The following is a 22,614-nucleotide window of genomic DNA, read 5'->3' on the forward strand; positions in this document are numbered from 1 at the left end:
ACAACACAGCCTGCACGGTTATTAGGTTACATTATCTGGCCATCGATCCATGCCTTATTTGAGAGCCTTGAGTCTGAAGAAGTGTCAAATTCTTACTGTCGACTGGAAAACTGTGGGCAATGGCGCCAAGTCCTATATGATGAAGTAAACATTTTGAACAGGATAGAAGATCAGAATTTGAGGGACGGAATCGCAACAAAGAAAGAGAGAGCTAGGATGTTCTCCTGCTACAACTAGTGTGTGTTCTCGCCCATTGGACATTCAGCCACTCCATTTGATTTTCAATAGACGTGTTTATATTCCTTTGATGATGACATCACAGCGTGCACTGTTGCTGGGTTATGCTCCCGTCGTGCTAGTTTTTCAGATGGCATTAGACATACAGTATGTATGTCCTGTATGTCGACATTTGATTAAAATTGCTGCTTTCTTTCTCAAAATATCGGGACATCAGATGGTTTCAATTTGATGGACAATGCATTCGAGAGGATAGCTGTAAGCCATAGTGCGGTTGGACTTCACACTACTTGTTTAACGTCCTGCGACGTACACTGTTATTGAGGGCTGCCAGGGGTGGGATTCGAAAACACTCTCTCCCGAATACAAGCTCGCTCGGTAACACCTTGTGCTGCTCTAATCTGATGTAGAGCCCTGGAGACTTGTCAGTATCAGCTCCTCTCTGTTCTGCGTACATGTCGCTGTCTGACCTTTCACCCCTGATTCGTAAGCCATAATTCCCTTTCTTCTTTCAGTATACCGTCGCCCACCTGAATGCGATCGTTCAGTCATTTCGCCCACAAGCTACAACAGGAGCGGGAGTTCTGCTGTCTACTGCGATATTTCCAAGCCAATCGGGAGAGTTGGCCGTGCGGTTAGGGTCGAGCATGCATTCGCGAGATTGTGGGTTGGAACCTCACCGTCAGCAGGCCTGAAGATTATTTCCGTGGTTTCCCATTTTCACAGCAAGCAAATGCGGGGGCTCTACCTTAATTAAGGCCACGGCCATTTCCTTTCCAGTCTTTACGTCCCTAAAAAGCTTTGAGGTGTTAGTGCGCCATCACCTTCTAGGGACATATTTTGTTTGTCTTGACGTACAGTTATTCTTGTGAATGACTATTTGTTCTCTGTAAGTAGGCAACATTCATAGGCTTTGCCTGAGCGCCGGCTCTTCTGCACGAGAAAGAAGTGAAGCAATGGCCTCATCTCAATTTGACGTCATCAATCCTGCCTGTTTTAGTCTGGCACAATCTTACCGCTGCTCTGACACACCGTTCGTGGAGAGAAAGAAATATCACCATCAGAAAGTTGGTGCTGGTATACAATTACTAATCACTAGATTGTCTGGGTTCAATTCACAGTGTTCATACGACGCTGCCTTGGTCTTATTCGACAGTGATAGGCTACGCTGTGCCGTTCCCTACCTCATCATTATGACCTAAACAACTATTAACATATGACATGTTACATTTTCGAAATCTTCAACACCTTGTCGCTGTATACATTAACATTATACTTTTAAAATCTAGCACATTCAGTAATAATAATAATAATAATTAGGCCTAAGTAGTTATTATTGTAGCGGTATTTAACTACTCCACTCTGGACAGAATGAAATACATGTCACATTTTGACGTGCGATACGTACGACCTATTTTCACGCAACATTGACTTGTAACGTGGAAAAGACGTCGCATTTGGCTCTCCTTCTATACAGCTCATCCTCCTTCGTAAGAAATTACAGACAACAATTACGAGACGTGAAAAATCCGTCCTTGAGACGACGGCAAGCAGGTGTGCGAAAATGGAATAAAAATAGCACAAAAATACGAAAATTCACGGGGAAATATGACCTTAATATGAACGATTATCGGGAAATGACAAAAAACGTTAAAAAAGCCAAAATATTACTTTATATAATCCGTGAAAACTGCATAATTTGAGTCATACATACATCTTCATTATATGCCTTTCAGCGTTCAGTCTGCAAGCCTCTGTGATTTAACTGACCGCCGCCACTAGCCCTGTCACCTCGTTCAGTTCTATATTTATCTCTTATTCGTAAATCGTTGAAAACTGAGTCTTGCTCACCCTCTACCCCTCTTCGCCTCCATAACAGGTAACCTATCTTCCTCCATTCGCCTCACATGACCCCACTACCGAAGCCGTTTTATGCGTACAGGTTCATCTATCAAGTTCATTCATAACTATGCCTTTATCTCCTCAACCCATGTACCCTCCTGCCATTGTTCCCATCTGTTTGTACCTACTTGCATGTCTGTTACTTCTAATTTATGAATAAGATATCCTGAGCTTTCGCTGCCGTAAACCGAAGTTGGTGTGAAAAAAGACCGATGTAAAGATAGTTTTGTCTGGGAGCTGATAGCAACTGCGATCTGACTCGATTAGCTTCACTCTCACGTACTATACTACCATCCTAAATATTTGAAATGATCTACCTGTTCCAGTTTTGTATCACCAATCTGACATCCATTTAGTGACCGTAGATAAAATCATACTTAAACAATGACATGTCATGAACATCCATGATCATTTAAGAAAAGGTTAGGGCCACCTGGACGACTCCCTACATGCAATGATCATCAGGTCGACATGTACCTCGGCTGCTGCTGAAGAGGTCATCGGTCCCTAATGGTACGAAATGTAATGACAATGTTAAAGTCCTCCACTGACCAGATTTCAAAACGTGACGACGAACAATGAATGGATGGATATGAATTTAAAACAGTCAGTGGATCTGACCCACATAACTCAGTCACTGAAACTGACCTAGGGACTGCTTCTAAAGCACAATACTGAATCGATGATGCTTGCAGTCTAAAGGGGTCCAAAATCCAAGTCATCGGCCCCTCATAATGGTACTTGTCGCTAGGAAAGTAGAACCATGGTATTTGTTATGATGCAGTACTAATCAAAAGCAGCCTAGACTCGCGGTATTACACACATTACGGTACTACTCACAGGTAATGAAGTTCGCACATGTAATATAGAGCTATTGCGGCGCCATTTACTGGCAACGCAAACCTATGGTGTTCATCACATAAGCGTACTAATACAGGGACTCGCACTATCCCGTGGTGTTTCTCGGGTACTAATCATAGGCAAGCCAGAACTATGGTGTCGCTCCTAAAGTGGTACTAATCACAGGTACTGTAAAAGCTGGAAGCGCACTCTGTTCCTACTAATCACAAACCTATTTTGTACCTAACATAGTGGTACTACACGCAAGTAAAAGCGACCCCTGGTGTTCCGCGCGTGGTGATACTAATCACAAGTAGTTTCATGGTTCTAATACAGTCACCCCTTGGTCGCCCCTTTCGACAGGCAGGGGATACCGTGTGAGTATTCTTCATCTGCGTCCCCCACCCACAGGGGGTTGTGTGTCTGGTCCGCCGGCAAGGACCCCCATCACATCTCCCCCTGCTACCACATGCTGCAGTTCTCTTGTAGACGTACATTTTACAGACTGTTGTGCAAGCTAGTGCTTCATCGAAAAAGAAAAGTTCACTATAAAAGTCTTGCAAAACATAGTTTCTCACGGTAGTTGTATATCGCGAGCTCTCTTGATGGTCGTGCGTTCGATAGACACAGGACACAATAGAGGAGAGCCGTCTCTTTGATGAGCATCCTCGTGCCTGAAGGGCGCCGCCTTTTCAAAAACATTTCATTTGCTTCACGTCACACGCGAAGATGGCCTGGGGAGGAAATGGGAAACCACGGAAAACCATCTTCATAGCTGCACGCACGGTCAACTCGCCCTGTTTTAACGTTACTTCACTCTGTAAAAGAGATGTAGCGAACTCGAACTTATATGGCGTGATATTCAGTTATACAATGTTATTTCAGCTGAAGACATTTTGATTTTCAGGGTAATGGCAAGGGCTTTCAGACCGTTCCTGCTGCCCAGCAAGCGCTCGGACTGTGGCAGGAGGTTCCTAGGGTTAGCAAGTTTGCGGGGTGCGGGAGGAGCCTTGTCAGGGGAAGGTAACTGTTCTTATACGTTAATTCCAAAACACTTTACACTCCATTATACCGACTATTTAAACAATTCAGTGCTATAAAGAAGCTAAAATAAAGATTCAAAGTGTAACGACAACTTGATGCCTCTATTTGTAGGGTGGTCCAATTTTTAAATACGTGTTCGTGCTTTGAAATGTGAGCAAGGGGAGAGAAGTACGGGAGTGCACTGTTTATATGTATGTCGTTATTATGACTTGTGATTGTGAACAGTGAAACAGTGCAGTGCCTAAGTACTCGGGATTGCTTTAGCTATTAGCCTGTTAATATGTGCGTGCGTAAATGCCATTGTAGTGTAGTTAATTACTATTGCAGTGCAAGCAGATTTCTATTCAGCCAGTGTCATCGGATTATTATTCATCTAAAAGTATCGTGAAAACTCCACCGATTGGAGATGGCACAGCCCTTCCACTCATCATCTCGAATCTTCCGTTAATTTAGAAGATGATTTTATAACAACTTTCATTATAAGCTTTGTCCGTCCACGAAACCTCCAGTTATGGGGAAAGCAAAGTTGTCTTACGCTCCTAGTCTTACTGCGGCCCCGCATCTCCCTCTTCCGGCTGAAAACAATCACTGTGATTATCATTAACGTTACGTTAGGGCATCGCGAAAAAATAATATATATCCCTTAGTCTGCACGGAATTGATAAGGGCAACACCGCTCGTATTGTGCACAAGTTTAACTCTTGTCACGCAGTCGAACGAGCTCTCCTCGCCTCAATTTGATAGTTTTCAAACTTTATTTGAACAGTTTTCTTCGTAACTTATATTTTTCTGTGTTTCAATGGAATAAATTATTATAACCGAGACTTCGGCAAATGTTGAAAAGTGTAGTTACTGACAAATTTCCAACTAAATGGTTCAGCAGCTTAGCCACGGAGAAAACCTATTAAGTATTATTTAACTTGATAATAGGCCTATATTGCATTATTTAGATTAAGTTATTCATAAGTTTTACATGTTATTTGTATTTAGGCAGGCTCCAACATTCTGCTTCACGAGGTGAAACAACACTTTTATTGTCCAATACGAAATTCTCGATACTATTAAATGACTGCCTGGTAAAATTGGGTACACGATGCCAACGCTGCCAGAAACGCACCTTCACGCTCTATTGCCTGACGTTATCGCAGATCATAGGAAGTCCACAGTATTGTGTAAACGTGCCTACATCGCTAAAGAAAAACAAGTAAAGGGCTTCAATCTGGAACGAAACCTCACGTGTTAAAGTATTTTTCGAAACGCTACGGTGTTCAGCTTCACAGTTGTAAAATATCGCCCTTTCTTGTGAATATCGGCTTAATCGACAGCAACTTCACACACTCGCATTTCACTTTTAAAATAATACATCATTCGACAGGTCGTGAGTATCTTAAAGAAAACTACGGCAGTGAAGATGAGCCAATGACAGCAGTGTGACTCACCCCCCCTTGTGACGCGATTGCTGCCCCTCCTCCCCTAATCCGCATAAATAGCAGGACCGCGGAGATTCCCTAAGCAGTGTGTGATACCTTACCTACCACAATGGAAGCTGTCTTGGGCAAGAAGTACAAACTGAGTTCCAGCGACAAGTTCGACGACTACATGAAGGCTATGGGTGAGTGTCAAAGTGTTTACCACTTAACGACGAATTTTAAAAATACGTTCGTGAAGTTTTCCTACAACTCTTTATACTCTGTATTTCTAAGAGTACTTCTTTCAGCAGAAACTGTTGTGCTCGGCTAATTTATAAAATACTTAACTGATCTTTAATTCGAACGCGGCACGTCGAAATTCAGCAGGAAAACTAACTCGGGATTATCAGTTTGTGAATTTGTCTTGCAGGCCTACTCAGACCCCATCTTTCCTTCTTCCGCACTCGACACTAGAATTTCTTACGAAGTTCGTCTATAGCACAATGTAAATATTTAAGACTTGTATTTTGTACCCTTGCACGATCATACACATGTAGTTAGTCTGAGCTCTCGGTCTAATAACACATTTTGAACTTTTCAGTTCTTTCAAGTCCGTATCCTTTCCCATCTTCGCATTTGTATCTATATTACTCCTTTCTATGTTATATCAAAGCGACCCCATGAAATCTCTGAATTGCGCAAGGGCTTGTCAGCTGGCAGTGCCGTGTGGGGACTGGCTCGCGTTCCGAGGAATTCACTATTTCAGTACTTTCCTTCTACAGGATATATTTTGATAGTTTAGCCTTTCTTTTTTTTTTTTTTTTTTGAGATAGTAAAGTTGGATCGGCTCGTAACCATCGCACAATAGATCGTGTGCTTTGCCATGTTCCGGTCACAGTGGCTGTTAGCCGAGGACCTTTCAGGCGATCTTGCATGCGCACTGAAAAATTTCTAAATATGAAAGTCTTTTCGCCCATTATTTTGAAAAATCCGTCCACGTGTTAGCATTCCCATCCATTCATATTATCTCGTAATACATCCATGTATCAACCCGCGCCGGATATTGCAAAACTTGTTTTCGATTTAGTGCCGTCTTGGTTATAAATTTTTTAATTTTTTTCCAAACTTAACCTCGACAGTTTTCATTCAAATTGGGCCGAGCTTGTCTTTGTAAAGACAATTATTGAAAGAGGAGTTTCTATATACATTCATACACAGCAGGAAATATAAGCGAAGTACAGCCTGTTAGTCATATGACCGCGTTGTCGACAGTTTTCACTATTGCTCATCTGTTAGCTCTCGGCTGTCACGTGGTGTGTACAGTGAATAACAAATACGTAAAGAGGTCGTCTCGTGGACCCGTAAATTTCCATAGCTCTCGGCTCGTGCTACAGGTTAGAGATGTGTGGGTGGGGCTGGCTAATCTCTTAAAGAGCGCCACTTCCTTAGACTTGTAATGCAGTGTGATCTTTGAACTCCGTACCGCAGTCAATTGAGTTTGTGGTAGAGCGAATTTTGTACTTTGAGAGTTCAGGGTCAGGAGTTGAGGTTCCTGGACTCGCTAGTAGTATGAAGTGATGCCGGAGCTGATTAAACTTTCTTAACCAGAAGTAATGTTAGGCTCGAGGTACTTGGTGAGTTTTGCTTCACGAACCCATTTCATTCCTTAAATGAGCACATGGGTTCTAAGTCCCACTTTCGATTACAGCCTCGAAGAGTCCTAGAATGTTCAATGTCGCGGACACGCCGGTGCCAGTCTGACGAACGCGGCTCTGCTAATGGGGTCTTCCCTTCCGGTAACGGTGATCCTCCTGATGTCTCTTTAGTGACTGGTGCATGCCCAAATTCGACCTTATCGCAGATTAAAGTTTGTACTGTCTGACACCGTAGTTAGCCGGTTCGAGTCCTGTTGGTCGGAAAATATTTCAGATGAGAACGTTCGCCGGCAGGGTAGGAGAGGTGGTATTGCGTACCTCTCCGCAGTGCTTGTATGAAGCGAGGCTCTTGATAGTCCGTCAGTTAGGGACATAAAACTTTGAGCAGGAAGTAGGCACCGGGTTTCATCCCTCCATTCGTACTAGTGAGGTGTCCGATGTGCACAAGACAGGAAAAATGTTTTCCTACTCTAATTGTTGATGCAAAGTTTCAGCGTTTCGACTATACCGATAGTCATCACAAGGTCGCTGATAACTCGATTAAGAATTATGCTTCTTCATATGGTTAGTAGTGGTCTTGCATTTGTTCACTTCTGTCCTGTTTTCCTGCTCGCTGTATTAGCTGTGTGGAAATCCGCAGCATCAAACAAAGACGGTTAGTTCTCACTCCAAAAGTTGCATCGTGTCAAATGAATCCCTGTAAGTACTCGGGGATAAGCCAACACTTGTGAAGTGACGGGATGACATGACATCACGGGTGAACTCGATAAATGCGTGCTTAGAGGAAAGAACAATTTAAATTACTTCATTTGTGGGAATAGAAAGAATGCTTTCAAATGTTGTGCACCTACTTCATTTTCCACATAAAATTCTTTATTCGCTCGACGTAAACGCGAATAGTTGTCTGTGTTTTGTTAGACTAGATAGTATTATCTCTAATGAACGAATTAGAAAGCTAAAACACGGTAGGGGCTGCCTGGCGTGCTCGGTTCACCCGTCAGGAAGTTGAAACATTTAAGAAACGAGATTTCCACTTCCGGAGGTGCTCATGGCCCTGAGGTTCATCCAGCCTACACCAAAAGTGAGCATCACGTTAAAGGCGGCCAAGCTTCTACCCCATAAAGGGCCGAGGTTACCTTGCACCCCTCCAAGAGATGGCTTGGCTTTACTATTTTTAAACCGAGCTCGATAGCTGCGGCCAGTATCCAGTATTCGGAAGATAGTGGGTTCGAACCCCACTGTCCGCAGCCCTGAAAATGGTTTTCCGTGGTTTCCCATTTTCACACCAGGCAAATGCTGGGGCTGTACCTTGAGGCCACGGCCGCTTCGTCTCCACTCCTAGCCCCTTCCTGTTCCATCGTCGCCGTAAGACCTATCTGTGTCGGTGATTTCATCACTTTTGTTCTTAGTTAGTGATAGTGTCGTTAGTGATTTCATCACTTTTTTTTTTCCTATGTTACCCGAGTTTACACACACTGTCCTACATCTTTTATCTTCATTTGTAAAACGGAAGGTAACGAGTGGGTGCACTCGGAAACTGACACTTAGAAATATTGAGGTCAGCCTAGAGGCGGAAAACTATCGATAGCGACCACTATCGTCTGGCATCGATAGTCAGTTGCCTATTATCTATAGTCAACGATAGGTTTTTTCTTTTTCTTATTGACTTATTTTTCGCACTAACAGCTTTTTCAGTTTGGTAGTAACTTTAATATACCAGTTTAAAATTGTGAACATGATGATGATGATGATGATGATAATAAAGCCCACGATTGTGCATTGCAAAGATTATTGACCGTTTTAGTCTTTGCTAAAATCGCAGAGATTTGTCGTCGTTTTTTAGATCTTGTGATGCGATATGTCACAGAACTGATCACACAGAGAACACCCGCATTTTTCATTTGGGCCGTGATAAGACATTTTTACATTTTTTTATGGTGGTACCCGTGCACTGCTAGTTTTATTATCACATGTCTTAGCTTCTGGTTGGCGTTCGTTCAATTTCGATCCAACATGGCATCTGTACTGTACAACTCTAGCGGAATTTCTTCCGCCTCTCCGCTAGGCGTGCTCCTACATTCTGTGTGGATGGCAATGGTAATTTTATAATCAGTTCTTCAATAAGGAAGGGTTCCCGTGCTAGTTCGTATGTTAGGCGGGAACGCGTGTATTTTGAGGTGCCCATTATGGTCTTTAGGAATTTTGCCTTAACTCCTTCTATGGTGGCCAGGTCTCTCTTTGTTAGTCTTTCCGATATCAAATGGATTCCATGGGTGAGTATTGGTAGGATCTTTGTGTCGAATAGGCGCATAGTTTAAGGATAACTGCTGTAGATTGTTGGTCGTACATGGCTGCAACTGCTTTGTCTTTTATGTGTAGTCTGAACGTCCCGGTAGTCTGCAAGGTTATTCCCAGATATTTGGATGAATTTACTATTTCCATTTTGCCGTGTTCGTATTCTACGTTGTCGTTTGCTGCATTTCGTCCGCCTTTCCGAAAGACCATCTGTTTTTTGTCCAGTTTATTTTCAGACTGTTATTTCTTGCCCATTCAGCCAGCGCTGAGAAGGCGTGTTGGAGCTCTTCCTTCTTTGTTGACCCTAGGACCATGTCGTCTGCATATATGTAGATCGCTGCATCCTTTGTCCTTGCTCTGATTGCTGTTTACATCCGCTGTGGCAATATTGAATAGTATGGGGCTGGGGGATCACCTTGCAGCACTCCATTAGTTTGGGTGATTTCCTTTGTTTTGTGGGTCGCATCGTCTATAAATAGGCCCAAAAGGAAGATATCCAACGTTTGGAAGTGGTTTAAGGGTAGTGAGGATAAAAAGTTAGCCAAGTGCAATGAGTGTGGAAAAAGTTTGAAACTGTGAATCGCACTCACCTCCGGTAATACTGTAATACACCAGAATATCCCGCAAATGGAATTATATTAGAACGTTCAGTATTTACAGGCTTACATTTTTTCCACATGAATGTGTGTTCTACATCTATCACCATTGTTCCCGACAAAATATCTTCCTCACATTCATTAGAAATACCAGGTCGTCATGTGAAAAATCACTATCAGAATTGCCTAAATCATTTAGAAATTGATCGTTAATGTAGGCAGTCTCTTGTCAGACACATTTCTTCCGTTTCGCGCTCGCCATTTCTGTTTACCTTGTCAGCTGGCAAGTAAGAGATTGTGTAACTTAAAGGCGAGAGAAGATACGGTACGGCAAATTTTAGGCCAAAGGCTTCACGAAAGCCACTGAAAACTCTCCTGGCATCCGTTGAGAATGCTGTAAAACATCTTTCCAAAGATATTACTATACCCGAGAAAATATCGGGCGATCACGTGCAGCTCGAGAATGTCTCCGACGGGCCACTGAAGAGATTTGAGTGATTCCCATTTGAATTTCAGAAATTACATAGCATGAACTAGTTGTAATTTCTACTGGTTTTTTTTCTTTCGGATTCTGTTCAATGAATATTCTATTTTCATGCATAATTATATGGTTCGTTCCACTTTTTGAAAACCATAGATTACTATAGACAGTAGAGCTCATATCGGAAAATATCGATGGCGATTACTATCGATAGTTTTCCGCCTTTAGGTCAGCCATATCGTTTAAATGCTTAGTTTGCTTTTCGACGCAAAGATGGTTAGGAAGGAAGCGGCCGTCGCCTTAAGGCGGTCCCAGCATTTGCCTGCTCTGAAAAAGGGAACGGGGGGGGGGAGGTGGGGGTGGAAAACTATCTTCAGGACTGCCGACAGTCGGCTTGGAACCCACTATGTCCCGGAGACAAGGTAACAGCTGCCAACTCTCCCGATTTTAGTCGACGCTTATTAAAAGGAAAGTGAGAATTCTCACTCTCAATACAGTTCTCCATGGCTCAGTAAGAATTTTCGTCTGTTACCTCCCCATCTGGAGTGGCATTCAGCGCTACGAAATAATTCGAAGTGGAGAGTCTTGAAAACGGTATGCAACACTTGTGCTGTAGCTCCAGGCCTGTTAGTCTACCTGACCCCACTCTGGCACGCGCGGAGCGTGATCTGTGCGCCAGCCAGTCGCGTCCTGTCGGCGAGCCGGGTAGCAACCAGCCCAGCGATGGAGGACTTTCTGGGTAAACGATACAAACTGAAGTCCAGCGATAACTTCGACAACTTCATGAAGGCTCTCGGTGAGTTTCTTTCTTCGCCTCTCAAACACATCTTGCACGGAATTTAACAGACGATCTGCACTTGTAACCTCCCTACCTCTCCAGTAGTTCGTGCACTGCCCCACCTTGCGAACCAAACTACTAATTCATATCGTAAGCATTCTTTACCAAATACTGTATTAGTGGTTATATTGTTGCTGTTGGCCACCTGACCTGTTTATAACAGCGGGTATAGAGCTATTACTCGGCTTTTGTAACAGTCCGCTACCTTTCCTATCAACAGCTTCTCGGTTCGTATCCCAGAGCTGATTGAACTTCGGGGGGCGAATCACGCCTACACAAAGTAACTGTCGGTTTTTCACATTTTTTTTTTCTCGTATAAATGAATTTTCATGCTTGACATTTGACTGTATTACTCGTTGGTTAGTAAATATTTCCCTAGATACGGCACCAGTCCATCTCGTTCTTTGTTACGACCCGCCAATAGTTATTAGTTTAATAACTAATATGTACATTGTCATGACTCATCATCGCTGAGAGAAAACTACTGGACATGCAGAAATTACATTTTTCTTTTTCTTTTTTCTTTCTATTGGCTTCACGTCGCACCGACATAGGTAGGTTTTATGGCGACGATGGGACAAGAAAGGGCTAGGAGTGCGAAGGAAGCGGCTGTGACCTTAATTAAGGTACAGCCCCAGCATTTGCCTGGTGTGAAAATGGGAAACCACGGAAAACTATCTTCAGGGCTGCCGACAGTGCGGTTCGAACCCACTATCTCCCGAATACTGGATACTGGCAATTACATTTTGGGGATTCTTTTATATTGTAGGTGCTCACTAAGGGATCATTTTTGGATATTCCGTCACTAAGAGGGGGGGGGGGGGTGAGTATATATCTCAAAGAACTTTGAATACGTGAAAATTGGTATTTGGAATCTGTTTTCAAAAGTGAATAAACGCGAATTTTCCCCGGAAAATCCATTTATGCAGGAGGGGGGGGGGGGGGTGAAAATAAGTGAAAAGTGTCTGAATCCTTTTTATGAGGATAGTTTCATCTCGAAAACTGGAAGATGTTAGACGTAGAAATAGGTATTTGGAATCGCTTTACCAAGCTAAAGACAGAATGTTTCTCACGTGTCCCATGGTCATCTTAGTCCCAAAAGGCAATGCCACGAATGCGGTGTACGAAGAGGTTCTGGGGTAAATGAAACTCTATTTTTTCGGTGGATTTTTATATTTTAGGGATTTTCAGGTAATGTCTTACTACAATATCAAAGAAAGGCTGCTTTTTTCGAATTGCGAAATTCACGCCAGCAAAGCCGCTGAGTTTCGTGTTAATGTAAGTATTGTAGTTAACAGCAGTGATTCCTTTCAGGGCCAACACGCTGCTCGCAGCTTCTAAAATACGATAGTGTCTCTGCGGTCAGCTGTGAGAGAGCGTCGAGACCCTACGTTTAAACATACTCGTTCTTTTTACATTTTTAAAACTAATGTAAACATTTTGTTTTCGACATAAGACAGTTAAAATCACGTTAACGCTACTTCATTTTATTGAAAATGCTGTGGAAAAGCGGAACTTCGTTGTATCGATAGTCTGGGTTGAACAAACATGGCTAAGCTAAGACATTCTTGTTCCTGACAAGCTACTTCTAGAAAATACTCGTGTACACGAGTTTTCAACGCCAAATTCTACATTTTTGTTCCGATCCCTACAAAATGGGAGGATTGCGTGCGCTCTGCCGGTATTAGTGTACGAACCGCTTTTACCGTATCAAAATAGATGTTAATTTTACAATGGGTGGGAAGAAGGCATTTGTTTTGAATTTCTTCCAATCTGCCTTGCACAGCTACAGAATATCAAACTACTGTTTGACCAGGAATGTTGACTCACGACCTGGCCCCATTCCTAGAAGACCAGTTCTGGTTGCGACATCGGAAGACGAAACTTGAACCACAAACTCCGTTATGTTATCGGCAATGTAATTCTATGACTGGGAACGAGTGTGTGGCGCAGCCGACGTCACGTTCCGTGTGGGTGGCTAGTTCATTTGAACCTCGTGGGATGTCACACTACCGCTGAATCACGTCGCAAGCCCTTTCACATGCGAGGCTTCGTCAACAGCACTGTACGGCCATGGCTAAACAATGCGGAACTCCCAACTCGGGATTTGTATTAAAGTCCGACCACACATTTGCATGGATCGTTGTCGAGGATGGCCTGTGCTTAAAGCGCGTCTCGCTTCAGCTCAGACATGCTGACTCCCGCAATCAATTGAATCTCGACAACCACAATGTAAACGAGCCTACTGACAAAACCTGTCCCGAACGTCTGTTAAATTTGATTCTGGCTGTTCTGGTGTTTGAACCTCCAAATTATGACATTTTGTAGCTAGACGATAGTTCAGTATAAGTAGTTAGTAGTGGCGTGGTCGTAGCAGAAGACGTGGTGGTGGTGATGGGGGGGGGGGAATCTCCTACGCCTTTTCAGTTTTTGATCTGCAAGGCTTGGTGTATTCTCTAAAGGGTACGAGAAGTGTCTCGCGCACTCGCAATTCGCAGAAAAATGTTTTAGTATGCTGTATTTACAAAACGAATATTTCTGTGTTTCAAAATTCACAGCCACTTTATGCTGGAGATAGGAACTGCATGTGCACACTTCCAGCACTGAAGTATCTCGCAACGAATGGACATCATGGCTCCTCATTTCCAACTTTATCATATGGCTTTTATTTATTGCTGGGAGTGTTTCGACCTGCGCGAATGGGTGAGGGATTAGGTAGGGGGCGATGTCAACACATGCTGTCGAATAGCACAGAGGTCTGCTCGAAGCTTTCCGTCTCCGCCATAAGTGTCGCATACCCTCGCTCCATATGAAAACTGCAGAGAGGTTTGCAGTTAAATGCAGGCTTTAGATACGCAATGTAGCAATTGCAGATTGTATATCCCCTGCTCAACATTCTCATGACTGTGTTTTTTTGCGACCAACGGGACTTGAACCAACCTTGAACCAACCACGATGTTGGGCCATATAGACCTGACACCTCAGCGATTAATTGTATAATCACTAGTTACTAATATTGGGTCGGATACCATTTCAGCATTGCAGACCCCGTAATACCACTTGGTGGTACGGCGAGTGGTACAACAGTTTGCTCTCTATTTATCTCTAACCATCGTAGTCTACTTCTTACAGAATACTGTTGAGCTCACTACATTAGCTTTGCTGCGCCGGAAGATACGAAACTGAAAAAATCTCTCCCGACAAGACCGTCGGGGACGAAATTTTTGCTTCAGACTAATCTGTGATGTGCATAGTTTTATCTGGCATGGTCGGTATGTCGTGCGATGAAGAGATTCTTATTGTATATTACTATGTCTAGAGGAAAGGACAGTTCGTCGAAATATTCTGACCCATCCCGTCAACAAAAAATCGGGACACGGTTGTTTTGAGATGAAGTAAGCGAGGGCGATAAAATACACTTTACTAATATAAGGTACTTCCCAAAACTGACATTTGTAACCAATATCTGGCGCCAGTTTCAGCCTTCTGTGTTTTGCAGCAATCGAGATGCACGCGTAAAGCGAAATGTCTCGAGCTCCCATGAGAAGAGACTTAATTCCGTGTTTCTTCACAATTGTCTCTGACAGCCTGAGATGGATAAACTTCATCCTTGTCAAATGACTCGTCTCTTCTCTTCCTGAAATGGCCCACTCTGTTCTACTCTTGTAGCGGAAGATACTGGCTTCACTTGTTCGGTGATGTTACAGATTTCTAAGCTACATCAACGAAATTGGTTTCTTAAACACCGTCTTATTCTCCGAGGGAAGCTACAATAGCCAGTTTGTTACGAAGAACTTCTACCGTCGAGAAATCCGCACGTTCTTACAATTTAGTCTGTACTTTGTATGAAGAGCTGACCAGTTTTCTCGTGTTACTCGACCCCTGCGTAGCAAATAGGGTTGCTCGATTGATTTTTCGCAAGGTAGGGGAAGATCTCTACATTTTAGAATAGAGGAAGCAAAATGAATACACGTAACCATTACCGTTTAATGCTTCTATTGTATATTGTTTTGTCTTGCTTTAGTTATATGAAAACTGGAACTTTAAGTTTCTCCAATAATTGTGTAGCACGAGAAATTCGCCTGTTGTCCATATTTTGCTATTTTTTTATACAGCATTAAAAACAAGCCAGAAACTGAAAAGAAAAGCAGGATTGAGACGAGAATGGATGTGATGTGATGTTCTGTCCCGCACTCTTGAGTTTAGACTGCAAGCAGTAATCTCCGAACAGGCCCTTGGAGGGATGGACACTTAGTGGAGTACTCTTGTTGGCTTTTCCTGCAGGAATTAACCTAGGTTGAGTGAACCATGTGCACCTCCGGAAGTGGACATCTTTTCTTAAATTATTTTTCTCCTCCGTGACGGGAATCAAACCCTCATCTCTCATGTTAGACTACAGTGTATACTTTAAACCACGCATTTTAAAAAATGCATGAAAACTAGTCGGTCAGTCCGGCCATTCTATCCGGTTTATTTCCTTCATTTAAAAAAAATTGAAATGTATTCATGCAGTTTTGTCATCGGGTACTATAAATCACTTAATTTCCACCTTCCTCAAGTTATTTGTTTTTTCAATTTTGTCTCTCTGAAGCAATCATATTTGGTTCTAATCGAGGTACGGAGTTTGGGTGGATGAAGCTCTTTCATTTCTGCTCTTAACTATTCAAAGTGGTTGATTCTGAGGAAAGCTCAGTACATTTGTCTTCATGACAAAAATCTTTAAAGGTTCGGCGCGTAGTGGTGTTACAAGGAATGTTTAATTCAATTTCTTTGTGTGATATAATATAAAGTGTTTTGATGACATATTACATTCTATTACCACAGCAGATCATATGCTTTATTTCATTAACTCGAAACTTTGCAGATACATCCGTGAGCATGTACTTTGTACATTGTGGGCGGAGCCAGCGGGGAAACTGCTAATTTCATGAATGAAAAAATCTACTTTCGCATTAAAACACGGGATAGCCAACATCGTGCCAATCAATTTCTTCATGCCTCTTTTTGGAAGAATATATTAATCATTTGTTTTCCAGTTTTGTCATAGTATCGAATTCTCAGACACGGCATAAATAGATTAACTAATTGGTAACTCTAGAGGAAATAAAAAGTGCGTGAAATAATGTTGCATGAAATAGCGATGGAAAACTGTAATATAAATTGTCTTGGAAGTATGAAACTGTAAGAGAAATGTTTCTCAAATACAAAAAGTAGGGAAATTGAAGAACGAGTGGGGGGGGGGGGGGAATAAACGTGCAAATATCAGGATATCTGGCAGGAAACGGTTCCAATGTCTTGACGACAAACTTCCTGACATACAATGAAGTATCTAAATGACGGTTACATTCATCCAAATGAGATTACGCGTGATTACCCTTTATGACGTAAATGTGTAGGTCGTGACCCAAATGGGACCTCTCTAGTGGTTGATACCGACAAAGAAATCCTTCCCACAGTTACATTAAGTAGTTTTAATTGATCTCTCCTGTTAGAGCTGCTTCATGGCCTCACGGTTACAGTTTGAGTAAGACAAGAGCTCTTAGAAACAATCAAACTTCCCCCTTATGAAATCCTATTTGGCGATAATGCACCGCCAATCTCCATTAGATTCATGCGAGGTTCACGCTGGTTGCACCACGGGAATGCGGCAGTTCACAATTGGAGCACCCACCATAGTTCCCCGTGTGGGTTGAGGAAGAGTGGCGTGGTGCAAGCTCTTGGCCAATGGCAGCGTTGCTTTCTCGATCAATGAGACACTGCGTACAATTATTTTGTTTCCCGCGTGAGTTGTAATCCGGTGGATTTCTTCATAAATGTGTATTCATGACGTGGTTTTCTTATTTACCAAATCAGACTGCACATCTCTATACAGGATTCAGCTTCCTTCCTACACAATATCAAAGCTCCAGCACATTATAAAGCAGTCTGTTTCTCGCGTTCTCACTATAGCTTTATCGCACCTTCGTGATCTTCATTAGAATAGTGCACAGACCTACGTTTGACCACAGAGGTCCTGCAGATCCTCTCGGAGCTCTCGTTATATACTAAGCTGCATATTTTTAGGATGGATTTGTATCTGCTTGCAATGCCTTACATAGTCCTAAAAACATTCAACTTTCAGTGTGAACCAGGCCGCATCAGCGTTGAGTGGGAGGTTTCTTTCAGTCGCTATGTAACATTTTACAATTTGAACAGTTTTGGAAAATGTTCTTATATAATTAAGGTCATCTTGAAAGTCTTACTAAGATTAACAAAGGGGTAAGATTTCCCAACGAGCTGCACAAAATAATTCAAATTAATAATTAACCTGAGAGTGGAATAGTCTACTTACAAGCAAAATATCGTTCCGTTGTTTCATGAAATGAAGCGTAAATGTATAATCGCGGAAAATATCCGCGAACAATAACTGTTGGGTTCCAGGACTGCCTTTTTAATAGCCTTTTCCTCTAGGCTGTAACTGCATTCTCAAACAGGGTCCCCCATTGTTTTGATCTGCATCAGCAGTGTTCAAAATTGTTTCAGCGTCTTGTGTGTACGAAATGTTAACTCTTGTCTCGCTTTATGATAAAAACAAACCATGAATCACTTCATAAGGGGGCGTGACACGAGTGACCTTGTCGCTGGATTTTCGCCAAGTTTGCCGTGCTCTCTGTTCTAATCTATTCAGTTGGAGTACTCTCTGTTTGTGCCATTTGAACTCGGGAATACCCACCACCTGCATTTCTATGTGAAATAAAAGCTTGCAAAAACTATTTGAGTAATACTCGCACAGAATGGTGCAGTGTTCTGATTTTTATGGTCTTCAAATGGTACCCCCCCCCCCACTCCACTCCAGCTCCATCGATAATTGACGTAAGACGCCCGTTACTTGCAGTATCGTTCAGCCACACGGAGTAAATTAGTTTTTCCTTAGCGATAAGGTCGACTCGAAAGCATTCAGGAATAATTATTTCATGCAAAAGATAAAATATGCAAAATGGTTACAAATTCATTCTGCCAAGACTTGGTTACATGTGTAATTAATGACACTGAAAGTCAAAAACTGAATCTTTGCATGTATAAAATATATCGGTCGGCTTTTTCTTTGTTGGGAAGTTTTTTTTCGTATTATCAGCTGTCAGCCTTTCAAAGTTGAGATAAACGCATTATTGAAAGACCTGTGAGATGTTGTATAAACTTTAAGTGGTGGTCACAAAGTAACTCCTCCCCACCCCCACTATGAAACGTATGGAAGAATGTTGAGCAAAAGTGTGTTATCCATAAGAGTAATCGTCGATAAGACTTCCTTATAGCTTGCAGCAAATATTTTGAGAAATGATTTATTCGCCTCAAAAATGCCCTTTGCATTAAACAATTTCCTTGCATGGTTTTGAGTTGCGAGCTTGGAATGTAGTCGGGATGGGTCGCCAAGAGGTCGTATAGTCACTTGCAGTCCCGCACTGTTCAGCCTCGTTATTGATCGCTCCCGCCATTGGACGAGCAGGATCACGCCACAGCACTACACTTTGTGTGCAGTGGGGACACCTTTTTACTAAAAGGTAAACGCACGCCCGCCCTCCCGAACAGTACCAGGAATCGAAACCTAACACTATCGGACCACTGGTCTGTGAAAATCGAATCGCAAGTACAAAAGGAACGTGTACGAACTGCAGGCGACGAAGTGATCCTCTTTCAAAAGGGATTAAGATATTGTTCGGCTCGCCAGGTCTTGACGATATTTGTTAAATCGTGCTAATTTACTCGTACTGTACCCTTGCCCATAACTGTTTCTTGTTTCCGTGGGGCTACAAAAGATTGCCCGATTATCCAGTCAAGACTAAAATTCATTGCGGGCACGAAGGCAAGGGAAGACATCCGACAGGGTTCGTAGCCCTAACTGTTCCTGGGCTGATCAGTATAGTAATTACGGGCGAGTCGGCTTGGCATGCATTGCGTGCAAGTTGAGGGGACACCATTCTTTCTCATTACTAGGGATGTCGTAAGACCTCGTTTAACAGCACGAAAAGCGTCCGGACGGATTTTCGAATAACTTGAGAATGTCCTCTTTTTTGGGGGGTTTAAACATACCCGGTGTTTAGCTACCAACTTGACCACCACATTTAAATAGGCAGCTCTTTTTTACAACTACTGTTTGCTTCCGTTTTCTAATTCATCGTTCTTTAGAGGTCGTATCTGTGACTTCTGAAAGTTTTATGAAGTGTTATTTTACTGCAAATGCGAATTATTCTTTCGTATTCAGTCACAATACAAACGCAGTGCTTAATTCAGTGGACCAACGACAGACAGCGGAAACGGGTTCACAATTAAAACTGTAGTGTTTGCAGTTTAAACTAAAACGTTTCACCTCTACTTGTTAACTTCGTCTTCAGAAAAGTGTGAATGGCACAGGACAAACTCGCATTAATGACAATGGTCTGTGAAAGTGATTCCAGCAGTAGACTGTCCTCTTTTCTTAGGTTCGTGATATGGCATCCGTACTCGTTACGTATTAAGACGCCGTTCCCGAACTCTATTAATAGAAGGCACTTAAGGTTTAGGTAACCTTATTCCACTGAGCCTCAACTTCTAACGGTTCCAGCAAGATACTGCATCCCAGTTGACCTCATAGGTTATATAATGGCAGACAACAGACGTAAATGAGGGCTATTGGACTAGAAAAGTGACTGAAAGGGAAGTTAAATTTATAGTGATTTGGTGTGTGAGCCTCCGGAGAGGTCTTTCGAGTTGTTGATCCCATATATATTGAACGATGTTTACCCGTAGACTGAGATGCTCTTCCTTGTAAGTGTAAACCTCGTACGTACACAATAAAATATTCCTTGTTTTAGGCCTACTCGTCTCCTCATTTGTTAGCACAATTTCTAGTGCTCGTCATCATTTACACTACGTCTGAAAGCTTGAAACGTCAGTGTAATAACTTTCCAAGAGCAACGTGCTGCTTGTTTACACTTCACTCTACTTACCTAATGACGCGACTTATTAGGCTAGCAGTGAGGTACGCCAGGTGGGGGGCTGTTAATTAAGTTATCGTTACCAGGTGAACACTACACAGGACGAGAAACTGCCGGGGAAATATTGGAGCACTTGCCAGACCTGTACAGTATCCTGTCTTCCTACACGAGCTGGAATATCACGCCAGCTTTTCGTTAAAGCACTCGACAAGAACATGAATATACTTATTACTGCCTAGTAATCAAATCACCATTAAAACAAGAGCTTCACAAAATCACTTTTATACATAACTGTTATATGCTTATGGACTAAAAACGTCCCAAACCTTCCAAACGTGGTTCTGGAAGAGTGCTCGGAATTAACTCGACGGAGAGATCAACGAAAAGCATCCTGAACGACACCGAAGGAAAGCCAGAACCTATTGCGATAAGGACGGCAAAATCCATTGGGTAAAAACCTGCGATACAATCACTTGCCAATCTTATTATTGAAAGGAAAATTCATGATAAAGAAAAAGCAGAAGACCAGGCACTTAGAAAACCTACTCTACAGTAAATCTTGCATAATGTATACTAGTTGTCATGAGATGATGAAGAGTTGTAGTCACGTCAGCAGACCATCGCCTTTACAAGGCAATAAAATCCCATTGACAGAATACTAATTTCGTGCATGCTCGAGAGTATACGGCACCGATGACTCCTTTCCCAAAAAGTTTGTGAATCTGCTACACAATTGTCACAGACTGCCAGCGTCTGATTTGATAAATAACCCACTTCTTAAGGTTTCTACGCATCATTTTTTAGCTGTCCTTTTTTCCCCCACAAGGTGCCAAATTATTTGCTATATGACTAATTAAATTGTGGGCCAATAATGCAGTAGCTTACTTTTTCAATGTCTTCCCAGCTTAAACCGTTTTTTCTTTGTGTAGCACTCGTTTAATTACATTTTAAGTGTTGTGTTCGTCGCTGGAGGCGGGGAAGAACAATTTTCCTTCGGCGGCCTATGTAATTTTAGATTTCTTGGGAAGACTTCCCCGGATTTTAGACTACTACTTGATGTTGTAGAAGTACTTTTCACATTTTAAAGTTTCGGCTAAAACCAATATGTATAGATTCTAATAATACACGTTTACAGATGTTAAGTTTCCTATACAGGGTTATTTCTTAGATGAATAAGATGAACAGGTTGTCGGTATCTAGAAAGTGACTACATACAGTTGGCTTCCATAGATTTCATTTTCTCCACCCTCCTGACTTAGTCCATTAACGCTGTACTCTTTTTCGTAACAAACGAGTGACGGGTCAGAAATTTTACACTGCCAAACAATCATCTTCCCAAGATGAACAAATTGAAGGTTTAGAATCTTTGCAGCAAAACCGAACCCCGTTTCACAATTCAATTTGCCGTGAATCTATTCCTTTTTTTATATAGTACGTATGTGAGAAATAATTTGGCTATTGTCTAGATATGGGTAGGGATAGCCTATATCGACGGGCTCTGATATAATACGACGTAGCTGATCGAAAGTGCACTAAACTAGACGAATATTGAGTGAGTCTTTAACTAAACTCATTGTAGGTGTGGAATTGGAGACAAGTAGCGATAAATCTTTCTTTGTACACTGTAGTACGAAACTTATGGTCACAATATAACAGCGAAAGAAAGCTGCTATCCACAAGCGGCCATGCCATGTTAAATACACCGGTTCTCGTCCGATCACAAAATAAACATTGTGCGTAATCAGTACTGTAATTGGTGGCCAGAAAAGTAACATAACGCTACTTACTTGCCAGACTGGAATTGAAACACCGCTATGTCATGCTTTCCTAAGTTAATGAACAAGGTTACTGTCCCAGTCTGCTTCACGATCTCTCTTCAAAGCACTTGTAGTAGCTAACCAGAAGAAACTTAGTGGAAATATAAGTTTTCAAAGCTGTGTTCCCTTAAACTGAAATGTTCACTATTAGAATGCACGTTAGCTTTTAATCGTCAGTACATTTGTCCTTGCCCCACTATAAAGTTGTTAAACTTTTTCTGATCATTATAAACCAAATGATTTCCGACCAAATACGTGTATACTTATGTCTCGAAGGAAGCCACTTAGAGTGCTGCCACAATATAGCGAACTCTTGTATTTTTCATACCATACGCAGCAGTTGTTGTTGTCCAGCCCATGTCCTGTTTTTGTATGGGGTCTTGTATGAAGTGAGATGAATCTCGTGAAGAACTTTTACGACCAGATGCCCTTCTTGAAGTCGCCGTCACCAGACGAGTTAATGAAATGCAGCTATAAACTTTGTGGTAAGGGACAAGATGCGATAACCGCAGAAAGTCGTTCAAAATACTTCCGTATGGTGCTCACCAA

General features: G+C 42.2%; 2 protein-coding genes across 4 annotated transcripts in view; both read left to right on the forward strand.

Annotated features, from left to right (window-relative positions):
* Positions 1-22,614, forward strand: part of wkd (whacked) — a 569,688-nt gene that overhangs the window by 301,455 nt on the left and 245,619 nt on the right. The gene's annotated exons all lie outside the window — the stretch shown is intronic.
* Positions 1-22,614, forward strand: part of LOC136886036 (fatty acid-binding protein, muscle) — a 64,130-nt gene that overhangs the window by 31,581 nt on the left and 9,935 nt on the right. Inside the window, exon 1 of one of the 3 annotated variants that reach the window (XM_067158751.2) lies at positions 5,521-5,635. The exons of 1 other annotated variant lie outside the window; for it this stretch is intronic. In XM_067158751.2, the coding sequence (XP_067014852.2) occupies positions 5,563-5,635 (73 nt within the window). In that variant the 5' untranslated portion in view covers positions 5,521-5,562. Of the gene's footprint in view, positions 1-5,520; positions 5,636-11,106; positions 11,256-22,614 lie in introns of those variants that run through there. One more of the 3 variants, XM_067158750.2, reaches the window with a different exon arrangement.

The sequence above is a fragment of the Anabrus simplex genome, chromosome X, assembly GCF_040414725.1.
Source record: "Anabrus simplex isolate iqAnaSimp1 chromosome X, ASM4041472v1, whole genome shotgun sequence".
Classification (NCBI taxonomy): domain Eukaryota; kingdom Metazoa; phylum Arthropoda; class Insecta; order Orthoptera; family Tettigoniidae; genus Anabrus; species Anabrus simplex.